The sequence below is a fragment of the Moschus berezovskii genome, chromosome 20, assembly GCF_049115385.1.
Source record: "Moschus berezovskii isolate FMDL1 chromosome 20, NW_MosBer_1.0, whole genome shotgun sequence".
Taxonomy (NCBI): Eukaryota; Metazoa; Chordata; class Mammalia; order Artiodactyla; family Moschidae; genus Moschus; species Moschus berezovskii.
In genome coordinates this window covers 52,064,096-52,078,018 of record NC_142479.1, presented here as the reverse complement: position 1 = coordinate 52,078,018, position 13,923 = coordinate 52,064,096, and the positions used below count along the sequence as shown (strand labels likewise).

The 13,923-nt window shown below is 57.4% G+C and overlaps 1 protein-coding gene across 1 annotated transcript; it reads left to right on the top strand.

Annotated features, from left to right (window-relative positions):
• Positions 1–10,629: 10,629 nt before the first annotated feature.
• Positions 10,630–11,851, top strand: NEUROD2 (neuronal differentiation 2). Its single transcript, XM_055396849.2, has one exon. The coding sequence runs from the start codon at positions 10,703–10,705 to the stop codon at positions 11,849–11,851; it is 1,149 nt and encodes a 382-aa protein (XP_055252824.2). The 5' UTR covers positions 10,630–10,702.
• The last annotated feature ends 2,072 nt before the right edge of the window (positions 11,852–13,923 follow it).

Genomic DNA, 13,923 nt, shown 5'->3' with positions numbered 1-13,923 from the left:
GCCTGATTGTTATGCATTGTGTTTCTTGTTGCGAGCGGAGCCGGGCGGAATGGGGCTGGCACAAGCTGTTTCCCTGCCACGCGGCGGTGGCACCTTAAAGGGGCAGCGTCTTCTTCCCGCAGCCGCCCGCTCCCGCCGCCGCCCGCCCCACCTCCCAGCTGCCCGTCTGACCCCTTTCCCGGAGACGACAGGCGGCCGGAGCCGGGCTCGAGGCGGGAGGGCGCGTGCCGAGGCCTCCCAGGAGGTGACGCGGCCCCTCGGGGCGCGGGGCACGTGCCGAGGGAGCCCGGCGGCGGCAGGGCGGGCTGCGAGCCGGGAACCCGCGGCCGGGGCGCGCCAGGTCCTCTGCTGGGCACGCGGCGGGGGTGATGAGGAGAGATCCGGGAGAAAGCTGGAGTGAGAAGGACGAGGAGGAGGAGTGCCAGGAGCTTCCTCATACGACACCACTTCGCTTCCAGTCCTCACAAAGATTCTGTGCGGCAGGGCTCCTTATTCCCATTTTACGGAGGGAAAAACAGAATGACCTGGCAGGTGGCTAGTGATTAAGCTGTAAACTTAATCCAGGGGGTCTGTCCATCCCAAGTGCTCAAGTTGGAGCCCAGGGCCAGAGGAAAGAGCGGCATTTCCCCAGGGGGCATCAGGGAGGACTGTGTGGTGAAGGAAGCATCTCACCAAACCTGCAAAGGTGAGGAGGGCACCTCCTAAAGGAGCTGAAGGAAGAGGGATACTGGATGGATAAACCCCATGTTTGATGTGACTGCACCTTTCACTGTTCAGAGGGACTCCCCGCTCCACCACCACCTACCCATGAATAGAACTGCAGAGACCCAGGCAGGGGACACTGGCTCCCATTATGTGGGGTCCTGAACAAAAGGCAAACCCTTGGCACTATATCTTCCAAGGGCAGCTTCCTTTCCCTCTCTACTGGTTCCATGTGCTAATTCACTTCAGTCGTGCCTGACTCTTTGCAGCGACCCTATGAACTGTACCCCTCAAGGCTCCTCTGTCCATGGGATTCTCCAGGCAAGGATACTGGAGTGGGTTTCCGTGTCCTCCTCCAGGGGATCTCATCTCATGTCTCCTGCATTGGCAGGCGGGTTCTTTACCACTAGTGCCACCTGGAAAGCCCACTGGTCCTACAGTGTAGAGATAACCTGGGTTTCAGAGAAAGGAACGTCGTATATAAAGGTGAGTGAGTGGCTGCACTCAGTCAGACAGAGCTTGGTTCAAATCCAGGCTCTGCCACTTACTAGCTATGTGGCTCTGGCACAGCAGCCTGAACTCAACCTCTCTGTGCTGCGTCTTGTCTTCAAGTGGAGTTAACAGTCATCCCACATCTGAGGTCATGGTGAGAATGAAATAGGATTGTGTGTGAGTGAAGCCAGGGCGCAGCACCAGTAACACTACCGCTGTCATTTCATTATTATGGATTATAAGATATTTCTTTATTACAGAGAGCTCTAAAGCCCAAGAGACAGGAGAACCCGCAAGCGGTAATCAGGTCCTCATTTCTAGTCCCAGCTCTGTCACCACTTGTGTGACACCAGGCAGGTTGCATCCCCTCTCTGTGATGTGGGGTTTCTTTATCTATAAGGTGGGGCATTGGGCCACGAGGCTCCTACCCCTCAACTGTTCCCTTCTTTCCCCATGCCCCCTGACCCCTCAGGGTACTGAACTAAGGAGGTAACAGCTGAGTCTCATTCACACTGTCTTGGGCTCCAGTTTCCCAGGGACTAAACCAGGAGGTTAAATGATGCCCTCCTGCCCTGCTGGCTCTGCTCTCCATGTGCACCCTCCATGTATGGCTTTTTGAGGCTGCCCTCCTGGGACCACCAGCACCACTGCAGCTGTGGGTCATCTGTGCCCACTGCCAGCCTCAGGTGCCACCAAGCACCAACTCTGGGCTCAGGCATCTGAGAACTTTCCAGTGCCAGGCTCCCAGGAGTCCCCAACCCAGCTCCCAGGTTCTGATTTCCAGGGGAGGAAATCAGCACATGCCGAAGTCATGGGCAAGTTCAAAACAGAGCCCACCTGGAGGAAAGAGAGCCTGGGATGCACACTGTCCTGTGCTCTTCCCACTGCCCTGCACTGCCCCATCGGGTGCCCACCATCCGCCGTCAATCAGGGCTTAACCACACCGAGAGCTGTCCTTTTGTCCCCCATCAGTGCTGAGAGAGGCAGCGGGTGGACACGTGGCACTATTCCCATTTTACAGATGAGGAAGCAGAGGGTTACATGATTTGATCAAGGTTGAGACCCCGCTAAGTCTGGTGCTCTTTTGACTACCTTGAGCTCCCTCTTCGTCTGCCTGCCTTCCTCTGCGGGCTGGACCCGTGGAGGGGCAGGGGCAGGACATCCCAACTGCTCACTTGGAAAAGTAACAAGAAAAGCAGAACAAAGATGTGGTGATGAACAGAACTTCAGGAACAATTTTTTTTTTTTTTAATACAGTTGATCAGGAGCTTGAGGCCAAACCAGCCATACTTGGATGGGGCAGTTGCTGAGGCAGCACTTCCACACCTGTTTGTTCATTTGATGCTCAGCAGGCATCTTACTGTAATGATCATGCCCATTTTACAGAGGGGAAGGCTGAGGTCCTATGTCAGTGCTAGGGTTGGGAGGAGACTGAGGGGAAAGGAAGAGGAGCTTCCCATGGGCCGGTGTCCTACCTTGGCTCCAGCATTCAGCTTCTGGACAACGAGGGGACAGGCCTTTGTTGCCACAAACACTTATTGAGGATATCGTGGGTGTCAGGCCCTTTACCTAGTTACTGCCTACCAGGTGAGAGAGACCTGTGTGGCAAAGGTCACGGCCTGCACCTCCCTGTCATCATCATTTAGTTGCTAAGTTGTGTCTGACTCTTTACCATCCCAAGGACTGTAGGCCACCAGGCTCCTCTGTCCATGGGAATCTCCAGGCAAGAATACTGGAATGGGTTGCCATTTCCTTCTCCAGTGGATCTTCCCGACCCAGGGATCGAACCTGTGTCTCCTGCATTGGCAGGCACATTCTTTACTGCTGAGCCACCAGGGAAGCCCGTGCCTCCCTAGAGGTGTGAAAAAAGCATTAGGGGAGTCAGAGAAGGGCATCTAACCCAGAGAGGCTTCCTGGAGAAGGTGATGCTTAGGCTTAAAAGGTGAAGAAAGTGGAGGGTGCTCCAGGCAGAGGGGACAGCCTGAGCAAGCTCACAGGCAGGAGATTGGTGAAAGCTGGAGGAGCTTAGAGTGGCTGAGGGACAGAGTTCAAGGCAGGGACAGACATACAGAGAGAACTGCACAGCAACAACAACAGATCCAGTTGTCCTTAAGGAGCAAGGCCTGATCCTAGGGTTGATGGGGAGCCACTGAAGGTGCCCGACAAGGGGAATACTACATTCAGATTTGACTTTTCCATAGAATGGTCAGGATGAACACCCCCAGTCCTTCTGAGGAAGCCAGAAGAGCAAGGGCCTGTGGGAAGTCAGAACCTTCCAGGGAGGAGAGGCTGAGGTAGACCCACAAAAGAGGGTTGGGGTATTGGGGGTGGCTTTGGGGAGCAGCATCAGCAAAGAAGAAACAGCAGTGAGAGTGGGACAACTCAGTGGCGTCCCTGGACCTCATGTCCCAGCCCTGTGGCAAGCTGCCTTTACCCCATGCAAGGAAGGTGTGGGGTAGGACAAGGGGTAGCAGAGGGGCTCTGAGCCTGCTGGAGATATGAGGCGCAAGAAGGGGTCTGCTGCTGGGCAGGAATCCCCCGGGAGAGGGAGGCAGTGAAGGACCTCATATGGCCTGAGTATGAGCTTTGTGCCCAGGGAATGGGGGCCCAGCACCCCCAGACTCAGCCTCCATGCATGGAGCCCCCTCTCTGAGAGCCACTCGAAGGAAAACCTGTGACCTGACCCCCCATCTCAAGTCCTCCTCCCCAGACTGAAACTTGTGCAGAAGGCAGGAGGAGGAGTCTGAGGGCTCCAGGCTTGACCTGCGACTTTAGCACTTAACTACTTTAGGAGATTCTCTGGAAAAAGGCTCCAGTACCCCTAACCCTCTAAGTCAGTTAGGCATTAATACAAGGAGCATTTATTGAACACCAACTCTATACAACTTGTGTGAAGCCCCAGACTACTGAGATATAAGGTAAGTAGCTACCACAGTCAAGTCAGGGAGACATGGGTGAATGGTTTGTCCTAACAGTGGGTGGTAAATACTGAAGTTGCCAGGAAGAGATCCAGGAAGACACCCAGGAGGAGGTGTCCAAGCAGGACCGCTCCTGGTGAGGAATGAGAATGAATTTGAAGAAAAAAGAGACTCAGAGACTAGAGCCCATTAGGGAAGGAGCTCTTTTCAAAACAAAACAGGGCCCAGAAGCCAGAAGGCAAAGGTTATGGGACACAGGTCACTGTACTGTTGGAGCAAGGGAACAATCCTGCAGGGACTGGCTTTGCAGGAGGGCTAGTGGGTCTCCTCATGGCACTCTGTCCCAGATTAGGGAGGTGTGCAGCAGGGGTCAGACTCAGGACTTTCAGATCAGGCCTGGTGCTGTGGGCAGGTGCCCACCTATCTTTGGGTGGGGCCTGGGCCCAGCGCGGGAGCCCAGGGTGCAGGCAAAGGAAGTCAAAGAAAATCCTAGTGGTGAGCTGGAGGTCAGGACAGGAGGTCAGCTCGGAGGATGGGGGCTACACCTCACTGGTCCTCCCCCGCCCCCTCCCCGGTGGCACCACAAGGCACGCAGCCGCACATCACCCGTGCCAGCCCTCACCTCCCGGCAACGCCGCCGCATTCTCAGCCACGCCATCTGGCGTGCCCGCCGCTCCCCAGCACACTGCGGCGGGCGGGGGAGGGGGCAGGTGCCCACCCCAGAGCCAGGGAGGGGCGGCAGGTGCCCCTCCCCGCCGTGCCGGCAGGCTGGGGCGGACAGGGCGCTGGGAGCGGGCGGCAGGCTGGCCGCCGCCTCGGGACTGACGGCAGAGCCACCGTGTGGGCAGTGCCAGCCTGCCCCTCCCCGGCCGCCTGCCCCACAGCACACTCGGTGCCAGGGGCACGGGCCCTCCGAGGATCCCCACGTTCCTGCCCTTCACCTCAAATCAGAGCCGGGGGCAGAAGAGCGGACTGCCCCCTCCTTGTCCGGCTCCTGCCCTCACGCTCCACCTGCCAGACCACCTCAGCCTGGGAGGCCCCCAGAGATGGCGTTGAATGGCTGAGGGAATGGACACCTGGACCGTAACCCCCTTGCTCCCCACGGTTTGGCCCTTTGGTGGGAAATCAAGTCCCCTTCCCCAGCACACTTGCCCCCGCCAGTCTTATTTGGAGCCTGGTGATGTTGGTGGCAAGTGTCTGGCTAGGTGTCCTTCTGGGTGTCTGAATGGAATGGAGGTTTACAGATTTATGTGTGTGTGTGTGTGTGTGTTTTTTTAGTGTAGGAGGGGGCGTAATGAGAGCAGCTTTATAAAACATTCTCCAGTCCTCTGAGCAAGATTCCCTAGACTGCTCAGGAATGACCTATCCCCTCCGGCTCGCTCCCCTCTGCACCCCCAAGGCCCCACCCCCGCCCCAACCCAGGACCTACGCCTGCACAAAATGGCCGCCACCCCTCTGAGGCAGCCATTTTAGGTGCCCAGACAGTGGCCTCCCCTGGGATGGGGCTATGTCTCCATGGGAACCTCAGACCCTCAGCTCCCAGCTCCCTGGATGGGGGTGGGTAACAGAAATGGGAATCTTCCAGGCTTGCCTGAGATGCCTACCCTTCCCCTTTCCCTCTCAGAGACCCAGAGGGGACCAGGCCCCTCACCAACTCCCTTCCCCCAATGCCAGGGGGAGGAACAGATGGCATCTCTGGGTGTCCTTCTTCTTCCATCTCCTTCCTTCCATTTCTGGCTCTTTCTGTCTCTCTGTCACCGCATCTCTGCATCTCTGGGTGCACCGAGGAGCACGGGCGTCCCTGTCTGCTCATGCTTGTTCGTGTGTATGTGGACACGTGTGTTTTATACCTCTCTCAAGCTCATGTCTAAGGCAGGCCCATCCCACACCTCCCTCTGTTCCAATTTTCCCCTGTTTTTTATTGTATCTTCTAAAAAAAAGTTGAAATGTGTCGAGTGAGAAAAACTTGTTCCATTTTTCTGAAGGAAGAAAAGACAGGGGCAGCAAGCAGACTGAGAGGAATGAAGTTTTCCATCCCCCCAAGTACATCCCCCCAACCCCTCAGGCCTCATTCTCCCTGGGGGGGGGCCCTGAAGGAGGGTGAGGTCATTCCTGAAAGGAGACAGGGGAGGGATGGAAGCCCTCCAGAGGGCTCCGCTGGAGTAGAAAGCAGAGCTGGTAGGGGCCTGTGAGGCTTAACCCAGGCCTCAGTGTCCAAAGGAGAGGGCAGGGGGTATCTTTCAACCCCAAGGAAGCATTAATTCATGCACTCATCCGTTCATTCACCGATTAATTAACAAAAACTCATCTCCCATGTAGACAAAGCATTCTGAATATGTATGTATAAGGGAGTATGTGCAGGAAATTATTAGTGTAAAGCATGTTATCGTTTACAAAGTGCTTTAAGGAAAAGGAGAGCTGGCATTTACTGAAGGTGCACTCTATTGCTAGCCCCATGCTCAACTCAATACACCCATTATCCTATTTCGTGCTAACAACAGCCCTATCAAGTGTAGCATAATTGTCCCCATTTTACAGATGGGGAAATCAAGACTGAGAGCTGTTATGTAACTTGTTCAAGGCATTCAGCATTTTTTAAGGATGGTAGGTAGGGTTGGCCAGGAATCGGAGCCCAAAGCATATGCATGGAATCATAATACCATATGACTGAGGGACTCAAGAAGGGCCGTGTGTCTGGATTGAAGATCCCTAGTCTCAGTGAAGAGACAGGAAAGCCTTTGAGGCTGTGCTCAGAAGTGTACAGGGGCCTGGCCAGCACTGCTAAATCTCTGCCCCACCTGAGGTCTATCCTTTGGCCCTCTCTGCCATGACCAGAATGCCCCCAGATCATGTGCCTCCCCAGGACCAGGATGTATGAATGGAGGAAGACTTAACATTGGTTTCTCATCCTTGGGGACCCCTGAGGCAGACTGTGGGACTATAGAAGGAGCACTGGGTTGGGAGTCAAGTCTCTGGGTTCTAGATCCAGTTGTGTGCTCCACTGCGTAGTCCTGGGCAAGTCAGTCCCCCACTATGGGCCTCAGTATAAGGACACTTGGATTCCCTGGTGGGCTTCAGACAGTAAAGAATCCACCTGCAATGCAGGAGATCTGAGTTCAATCCTTGGGTCAGGAAGAGCCCCTGGAGGAGGGAATTGCAATACACTCCAGGATTCTTGCCTGGGAAATCCCATGGACAGAGGAACCTGGTGGGCTACAGTCCAGGAATCCAAAGAGTTGGACTCAACTGATTGACTAACACTTTCACTTTCACAGAAGGACACTTTGAGGTGCCTTCTGGTACCTGGTCAAGTGCCTCTGAGCCTCACACAGCGGCAGTCCCCCTCTCCCAAGGCCTCCTTAGCCATCGTGTACGCCTCTGTTTAGAACCTAGTTCATTCTACCAGACACCGAATCAGTGTCTTCCTAGCCCAAGACCCCTTCCTGAAGTCCTAGAAGGAGAAGTATTCCTGTGCAGACTGAGAACCAGACCACCGTCTTTGTACCACCCAGTGCTTGGCATGTGGTTGCCATCAAAGTGAGTGTCCATCCGTCCGTTCCGTCGCTCAGTCGTGTCCGACTCTTTGCGACCCCGTGGACTGTAGCCTACCAGGCTTCTCCGTCCATGGGATTCTCCAGGCAAGAATACTGGAGTGGGTTACCGTTTCCTTCTCCAGGGGATCTTCCCGACCCAGGGATCGAACCCGGGTCTCCTGCATTGGAGCCAGAGGCTTTAACCTCTGAGCCACCAGGGAAGCCCTAAAGTGAGTGTGGTCAAGTATAATTGAAGTTGTCTTATTATATGGAAGCTGGAGGATGGGGAGGGATAGGAAATGTGGGTCTGCCTGAACAAATGCCTGAATAAAGGTGTAGACCAGGGTCTCTCTACACCTGGTTGTGATTGCCTGCTTACACACATGACTGTATCTGAGTAGGGGTGTGTATCCATTTTTTGCATACAGATTGAGGAACAGGTGTGTGTGTGTGTGTGTGCGTGTGTGTGTGTGCGTGTGTGTGTGTGTGTGTGTCTGTAAAGCTTCCTCCCTCAATCCATGCATCTGTGTCTGGCCCAGGGAGAGGGTTGAAAGGTGAGCTGTAAGAGAAAACAGCAATTTCCTACTTTCCTCACCAAGGCACCTGTCTGACCTACCTCCCCCCGGTCACTGGTGGACTGCTGGAGTTGGCTTCTCTACTTTCAGGATTTTTTGAAGGGGGAGGGGAATGCTTGCATCTCCTCCAGGAACTTGAGGCGATTCCCAGCCCAGACCCCTCCTCCCTCAAACAACCAAGTCAGAGGCCAGGAGAGAGAGAGACTGGTGGGACGGGCTACTTGTCTCGCAGGGGGAGGGTATATGGGGCTGGGAATTGAGGGGAGAGGAGGGAGAGGTTTCTGGGATAGGAATCCAGACCCCACCCCCAGACGGTGGGCACATAGTCTTATCCCAGGGGCTGCTTTCCATCCGGATCCCAACCTACATGTGCTCCCAAACACCCAAGAAAATCTTTCCCATCGGCTGACTCCACAGATACACACACATGTCCCCACAGACACACACACACGCCCATGCAGAGGCACAGACATCCAGGCAAGTCTTTCCTTTTCTCTGTCTTTCCCTTGGTTTGAATTTCGTTCAGCCACATATGTTGTGTGTGCGTGAGGGTGGGTGGGGGAGGGGCAGACAGGGATGAGGGATGGCACGGTGCCAACATCTACCTATGGGGCTTAGGCCAGGGACACCCCCCACGCCCACCCCGGGAGGAGGCCTCAGCTGTCCCTTTGTGGTCAAGGGGATCCTCCTGGGGGAGTGTGGGGGCAAGCATAGAGGTCCCCTCTCTAGACCCTAGGTTCTGGTTCCTGACCCACCTTTGGGGGCCTGCAAGGAAAGAAATGGACAGAGTAGGACCCTGGAGGGAGCACAGAATTGGGAACATCAAAACCCCCCAATTTCCAACCTCGCCACCCCATTGTTCCCATGTGGGGGACTCTATATCCAAGGGGGGCAACTCCTCCTACCTCCCTCTCAATCCCTGCTTTCCCTGCGTTGGGCGGGGAGGGGAGGGCGGCAGAGATATTTATTTATTTCCTTTATTTATTTAATTTTTTTTTTTTTTTGGAGTAGAGAGTGACAGATGGCGGCGGGTCCCGGGGGAGCCGGCTCTCCCCCAATGCAGACGCATGCCAATCACCGTCTCTCATGTGATAGCTGCTGCCCGTGACGTGCCAAGCCCATATGGCCTGGCATAGAGGCTGGTACCCCGCCTGGTAGAGATGCCACACTCGCTCCGCGGTTCGCATGGCGCTCTGAAGACGCCGGCGCCTGCCGCCTTGAGGAGCCGCTGCCCCCGCTCCCTGAAGATGGGGGAACAATGAAATAAGCGAGAAGATTCCTCTTCTCCCCCCTCTCTCTCTTGCCCCCCTCCCCCCCTCCCCTCCCCTCTCCCCTTGACTCCTCTCCGAGGTAAGTTGTCCGAAAGGGAGCTAGATCTGACCCGCTGGTTGGGGGGGTGGGCAGCTTCTTCGGCCGACAGGACGGTCCCCCAATCCCCCCTTCCTGGGGTGATGCCCCCTCATGGGGTGGGCATCGGAGGAACCCCGGGTTTCCTCTCGCATAAGGGGCTGCAGCTCCGGGGGCTGCGGAGGGAGGCGTCTCTGCCCGCCTTGGGCTTGGGGAGGAGGGGGAAGCAGGGTCATGGGGGGCGTGAAGAGCCTGAGATGGGAACCCCCCGTGGTTGTCCCGGAGGAACCTTCGACCTTTCCCTACCACCGGAAAAAAGAGAGAGAAGCAAACAAACAAATCTGGATTATTTTTTCCCTATCAATCCCGAAATACAACGAGATCTGAAGAGACGTGTGGGAGGGAGGCAGTTTAAAGGGGGGAAGGGGGTCCCCGACCGCAGGGGAGACGGACGAGGCTCGCTTCTCTCCGTCTCCTCCCCACGCCCGGGCTTCTCAGTCCTCGCCGCCCCGAGCCGGCTCCGGGAGCTGGGGACGCCGGGCTAGAGGAAACGATCCTCCCGCCTCTGGAATTGGGGCTGCGGGGGTGGGGGCCGAGCCGAGGGCGGCGCGCGGCCAAGTTGCAAATTGGATTAGGGAGCGTGGGGGTGAGAGCCACGGGAGGGTGAGGGAGCAGGGCGGAGGGGCCCGGGCCGCCGGAGCCGCCGAGCGGGGCAGCTGTCCCCACCGGCGGCCGCCCAGCCTTCCTCCAATGCCGGGAGAGAACAGGCTTTCCGGGCGATCGTGCCGCCTCCCCCGGCGAAGAGATCTGCTCCCTAAAGCCTCAGCTCCGTCCCCAACCACACCCGGAGATGACCCGGCGCGGGGAGCGGCCCCTAGTTCAGGAGAGGGGTGGAGCCGGGGCCCAGCGCTGGGGAAAGGGCCTGGGCCGAGATCCCGGGCGCGCGGCCGGGGCAGGGCTGGGCAGGCTCGGGGTGGGGCAGGCGGAGGAGGTGGGCATCCAGGGCCCCCCGGGCAGGAACCCGCAGTGGACCCGGGGGTGGAGGAGGGTGGAGGGGGCGCGGCATGAGCCCAGCGCGCCCCTAACTCTGTGTTCTCTGTCTCCCCTTCCTGCCCGCCGGGCGTCCTCAGGCACCATGCTGACCCGCCTGTTCAGCGAGCCCGGTCTCCTCTCGGACGTGCCCAAGTTCGCCAGCTGGGGCGACGGCGACGACGACGAGCCGAGGAGCGACAAGGGCGACGCACCGCCGCCACCTCCGCCTCAGCCGGGGCCCGGGGCTCCGGGGCCCGCCCGGGCCGCCAAGCCCGTCCCTCTCCGTTCCGACGAGGTGCCGGAGGCCGCGCTGGCCGAGGTCAAGGAGGAAGGCGAGCTGGGGGGCGAGGAGGAGGAGGAAGAGGAGGAAGAGGAAGGGCTGGACGAGGCCGAGGGCGAGCGGCCCAAGAAGCGCGGGCCCAAGAAGCGCAAGATGACCAAGGCGCGCCTGGAGCGCTCCAAGCTGCGGCGGCAGAAGGCGAACGCGCGGGAGCGCAACCGCATGCACGACCTGAACGCGGCGCTGGACAACCTGCGGAAGGTGGTGCCCTGCTACTCCAAGACCCAGAAGTTGTCCAAGATCGAGACGCTGCGCCTCGCCAAGAACTACATCTGGGCGCTCTCGGAGATCCTGCGCTCGGGCAAGCGGCCCGACCTGGTGTCCTACGTGCAGACGCTGTGCAAGGGCCTGTCGCAGCCCACCACCAACCTGGTGGCCGGCTGCCTGCAGCTCAACTCGCGCAACTTCCTCACCGAGCAGGGCGCCGACGGCACGGGCCGCTTCCACGGCTCGGGCGGTCCGTTCGCCATGCACCCCTACCCTTACCCGTGCTCGCGCCTGGCGGGCGCACAGTGCCAGGCGGCGGGCGGCCTGGGCAGCGGCGCGGCGCACGCCCTGCGGACCCACGGCTACTGCGCCGCCTATGAGACGCTGTACGCGGCGGCGGGCGGCGGCGGCGCGAGCCCGGACTACAACAGCTCCGAGTACGAGGGCCCGCTCAGCCCCCCGCTCTGCCTCAATGGCAACTTCTCGCTCAAGCAGGACTCGTCGCCCGACCACGAGAAGAGCTACCATTACTCTATGCACTACTCGGCGCTGCCCGGCTCGCGGCCCACGGGCCACGGGCTGGTCTTTGGTTCGTCGGCTGTGCGCGGGGGCGTCCACTCGGAGAATCTCTTATCTTACGATATGCACCTTCACCACGACCGGGGCCCCATGTACGAGGAGCTCAATGCGTTTTTCCATAACTGAGACCTCGCGCCTGCCCCTTCCTTTTTTTTTTTTTTTTGCCTTTGCCCGCACCCCTGCCCCCAACCTCCCCACCCCCCCAGCGCAGGGGCACCCCCACCTACCCCGGCGCGGGGTGCGGGGAGCGGGCCGTCTGTTCTGCCGCTCTCCTGGGCAGCGCGGTCCTCTTATCTGTGGGTGCCCGTCCTAGGGGCCTCGCTTCCCCCAGGGGACCCGCCTTCTCTCTCCCCAAGGGGTTCTCTCCTCTTTCCCAGGGAGTACTTCTACAGGGACCCTCTTTGGGCACTCTCTGGAGACCCCTCCTCCCATTCCCAATTCCTGCACTGTTTCCTCTTCCCCTTTCCACCTGCAGGCCCAAAGGCTTTGGTAAGGGGGGCAACTGAGCTGTGGTATACTGTTTTCCTCCTATTATTATTATTATTGAAACAGTCACCGAGCTGCCGAGGAGCCGGTCGCCCCCTCTTTCTTGAAAAGGGCATAAGTCTGGGCTCCAAGCCTGGACCTGGAAGCCCTCATCCCCAACCCCTAGTCTCAGCGTTTTGTGATTTTAATTTTGGCGGGAGGGAATGTGGATTGAGAGGAAAGAGAGAGGCCAAGATAATTTGTAACTAGAGTCCATTTCCCCCTTTATCCTTTTTTAAACAAACATACATACAAAAAAAAATTCTGAGGCGACGGAGGCCGAACGCAGAGTCTGGATCAGAAAAAAACGCAGTAAGAACTTTTAGAAGCAATAAAAGGCAAAAAATACTACTACCAATAATAAAAAGACACAAATATCTATGCAAGGAGGTTCTGACTGAGCCTAGCGGCCCGGCCCCGGGATGCCCCTCCGGGCCCGCGGGCCGCGCCGCCCAAGCGCGGATCTGTGCACTTTGGTGAAGTGGGGGCCGGCGCTGCCCCCTCCCCTCCCCAGGTTCTTACAATCAGAGACTCCGAGATTTGGGGCCCCAGTGCCACTGCCCTCCCCCGCCCCGTCCCCGTTGTGCGTCATGCTGTTTTTTAAAAATCTGTTTCCAAATTTGTATGGAATGGCAAACTGTTGGGGGGTCGGTTTGGGGAGGGAGGGTTTGCATGAAAGACACACACGCACACCACACCGCACGCACACGCAGGCCCAGAGCTGGTGTCGGGGGGCAGTGGGAGGAGAGCTCGCCGACCCCCAACCCCCCTCAGGCAACTCGATCCCTTCCCGGGACAAGGGTGGAGATCCAGACCTGAAGGCAGCCCCACCTCTGCCCGACTGTGCCTCTTTGGGCCTCAGGCGCCCGGCGATTTCCGGTAGCTGGAGAGGGAGTTTTTGTCCTTGGCATCCTCTTGGCTCTGGCTGACAGGTGGGCAGGGAGAGGGCTGAGGACTCCTTCTGGAGGTTTCCCAAAATAAAAGGGGCAAAAGGAGAACCTCTCCCCACTGGAGGCAGGAGATCAGACACCCAAACACACGATGCAAAAATGCAAACCCACAGGCGAAACACCCACACACTCACACGCAATTTTACCTTCCTCTTGTAGCGAAGATGAAACTCCCGTCGGACACCCGAAGTGCATTGCGTGTTTCTGTTCAGTTTAATGACGATTAATAAATATTTATGTAAATGAGATGCAAAGCCGGACCGGTTTTTCACGGTGGCCTCGTTTCATTCCGGGCATTGAGCTAGGATTCGGCATGATGAAAAAACAGAGTCAATAACTGTGTGGTGGCCAGGTAGAGGAATCCTGGAAATTCCTGGGTAGGATTCCCACACTACAAACCCCCTCACACCCACCCACTGGGCACCGAAACAGCTGCACTTGCTGCCCCTCACAGACCTTACACAGACTCACACACGCCCCCAGCACAAAGCATTGCGCTAATCTCATTACACTCCTTCAGTTCCCCAACATGCACAGGCACCTCTTTTGAAAACAAAATATCTTTTCGTCACTGAAAAATAACTAAGATGAGAGCAGTTGGTCATTTTACAATCCTTTGCCCACTGTTGCAAAAAAAAATGAGTGTGTAGAAATCAAGAGACAACCATTTGAGCCAGACAGGGATGCTTTTAAATAGAAAAACTATCAGGTTATGAGGATGAA